General features: G+C 24.7%; 1 protein-coding gene across 1 annotated transcript; it reads right to left on the bottom strand.

The window, feature by feature from the left end:
- Window positions 1-517: 517 nt before the first annotated feature.
- Window positions 518-1,917, bottom strand: Phum_PHUM339210 (tetraspanin-4, putative; the record flags this gene model as incomplete). Its single annotated transcript, XM_002427698.1, has 7 exons — window positions 518-565; window positions 637-747; window positions 822-914; window positions 992-1,162; window positions 1,284-1,384; window positions 1,648-1,738; window positions 1,855-1,917. The coding sequence occupies 7 exons, from the start codon at window positions 1,915-1,917 to the stop codon at window positions 518-520; spliced, it is 678 nt and encodes a 225-aa protein (XP_002427743.1).
- Window positions 1,918-2,926: the final 1,009 nt, after the last annotated feature.

The following is a 2,926-nucleotide window of genomic DNA, read 5'->3' as shown; positions in this document are numbered from 1 at the left end:
TTTTCATTTTACAATTTAATATTTTTATAACTGATAAAAAATATTATTAAATGTTTCATTGAAGAAATCACAATTATTTATTCTGGGCGGTGTTTTTGAGTCCGCCATCTTAAATCTACAATATGGGGAAATTTTAACGTGGTTAAAGAATCGACGTCGTGACGATTTAACTAACCGCCATTTTTGTTTTTGTTTTTAAATTGAAACTCAATATAAACATTAGAAATAATTATTTTAGCCAAAGGATAACATAATAAACATAATCAATATATAAAAAAAAATCAATATATAAAAAAAATTAAATTAATTATTCAAATATTTACATTAAAAAATAATAATAATAATAAACAATTTAAGTTATTTTATACAAAGTACATACAAAATCCAATTAAATAATTATTTATGTACATAAAAAAATATTAACAATAGTATAAAAAATTTAAATAAACGAAATACTGTTTTTTTTAAATTAAATAAATCACGTGATAATTATATAATATCAAAGTCGTCATCGTCGTCATTCGATTATCATGTAAAGACTCCATGAAAAAAACATTCCCAATATCTATAAAAGAAGGAAAAAAGGAACTTCCGGTAAATTATTTTATTAAATTATTAATAAAAAAAGTCATTAACCATTAAACAAGCTATCGTTATTCCAGATCCTCCGATAAGTTCGCTATGTTTTTGTATGTAAGTGATTGTCGTGTTAAGACAACCGACAACATAAAACTCAGAAGTGGCCACCTATAATAAAATTATTCATAATTAAATAATTTATTAACTATAAATACCTTTACATAAATAAATAAATAAATTACCTGATGATGCTCAGTTGGTTTTATCCTACAAGATTCTGGTACGTTTCCTAATTTTAACCAATCTTTTTGATTGTTTACTCCGCAACATGAAAACTATGTAAAAAAAAAAAAAATGTTTGAGTTCCACCACTCCCCTCCCATCCCCCCACAAAATAACTCAATTTTTTTACCGTTGTTTGTATGTGATCCCAATCCCTCGTCACTTCCATTGTTTTACCATAAAGTTTCATTGTGTTGTACATTTCCGTTTCCATCGTGTTTTTAACAGTTTCGATAAATATGTACCCTAATATACCTCCGGCTAACATCACAGTAAAAATTATAAACAATATAATAAAATACTGGAAATAGGAAGAAAAAAAAACTTATTATTATTATTATTAAGTCATCGCGGGTAACATTTTTTATAACCGTAATAATTATTATTATTATCATTCGTTAAATTTTCTCTTTTTTACTTACAATAACTAAAATAAATTTAATTTCTTTTATTGCTCCTATGCATCCGAAAAAAGACATCAAAGAGGCAACGACTCCAGTAACTAATAATATATACACGGCACCTAAAAATTATTATTATTATTATTATAACAACAACAAGATTAAAATTTAAATTTTAACGCTCTGATAACCAAATAATAATAATAATAATAATATTACGTAATATTTATATATATACTAAATGATTCAATTCCGATTGTTTTCCATGGGTTAACCGGTGCATTTAAATCTTCTTCTCACGCCACAAATTTTTTTTTCCTTTTTGTTCAGAAATGTTCAGACATTTTTTTAAAACTAAATAAATATTATTATTATCATTACTTACTCGATAATAAATTAGTGCCTAAGAAATTTCTTATTGAACTGCTATTAACTAAAAGCCATGTCGCTATACCGACGGCAACCAAACCTCCGATCTTCATTTTTTTATTGAAATAATAATAAAATTAATAATTATTAATTTATTTATTTTCTGAGGGGTGGGGGGGGGGTAAAACAATTAATAATAATGATAATGACGAGTGAATCTTACCCAAATAATGAGATTTGAAAAGAATAAAACGTACTTGAGCGCCGTACCGCATGCATTCCGCATTTTATATTAACGTAAACGGATTTATTAACAACCTGTAAATAAATAAATAAATAAATACATAAGTACATAAATAAATAAATAAATAATTATTAAATCGATAATTTAAACGTTTTTACATGCGTGTATATACATATATTTTTTTTTTTACGGCGGTGCCAGGAGGTAAATTTAAGTTAAATTACTTTCGTCGTGTTGAATGACATTATTAAATCACCTTAACCATGAACTACTTTTCGATATTAATATAAATATATATTATTATTATTATTATATTAAAAAGTAGGAATCCCTGGAGAAAAAAAGAAAAAGTTGCAATCGGAATGGAAATAACAAATAAAAATGTGACGTCATAAATCTCAAAACCTAAAAACGAGTTATTATTATTATTATTAATTTCCTCGTAAAAGTTTTTTTTTTTTAATAAAAATATTATTAAGAGGGAAATGACGTCACGTAATGTAATTAAAACAAAATAAGTATTAAATTATTTTAATTTATCTTAAAAATTATTAAAAATTCCGGTGGCATTATTTAATACAATAATTTACGCGGGCAAACAAACAAACAAAAAAAATTTTCCATTTTCCAATTATTATTATTATTATTTAACAAAACGTTAAATATTATTTTATTTTTAAACTCATTAAGTGTTAACTCGTTAATTACACATTGTAATTGTTAACGCACGTAAATAAGTAAATAAAAAATTTTTCGAGAGTTGAATTAATATTTTGAAGAATACAAACAAACACGCACACATACACGTGCAAACAAACATCTTTACAAAAAAAGTAAATAAAAGTTTTTTATTAAACAAACATCATCGACTTCTTCTATTCGCATACAATCATTCGATTCCGTTAGAGAAAACACACAAAACTCATCGAAAGTGGAAGAAGACAATTTTTTTTACCATTAAAAACTCACAAGTACACAATTTAAATAAGATAGATCGTAATTTTCACGAGGAAAAACTTTTCGAAAAAAAAAAAAGATGAAAGAAAAACCG

This window comes from Pediculus humanus, genomic scaffold (assembly GCF_000006295.1).
Source record: "Pediculus humanus corporis 1103172107745 genomic scaffold, whole genome shotgun sequence".
NCBI classification, from domain to species: domain Eukaryota; kingdom Metazoa; phylum Arthropoda; class Insecta; order Psocodea; family Pediculidae; genus Pediculus; species Pediculus humanus.
The sequence above is the reverse complement of the archived record's forward strand: the minus strand, read 5'-3'. Positions and strand labels throughout refer to the sequence as shown.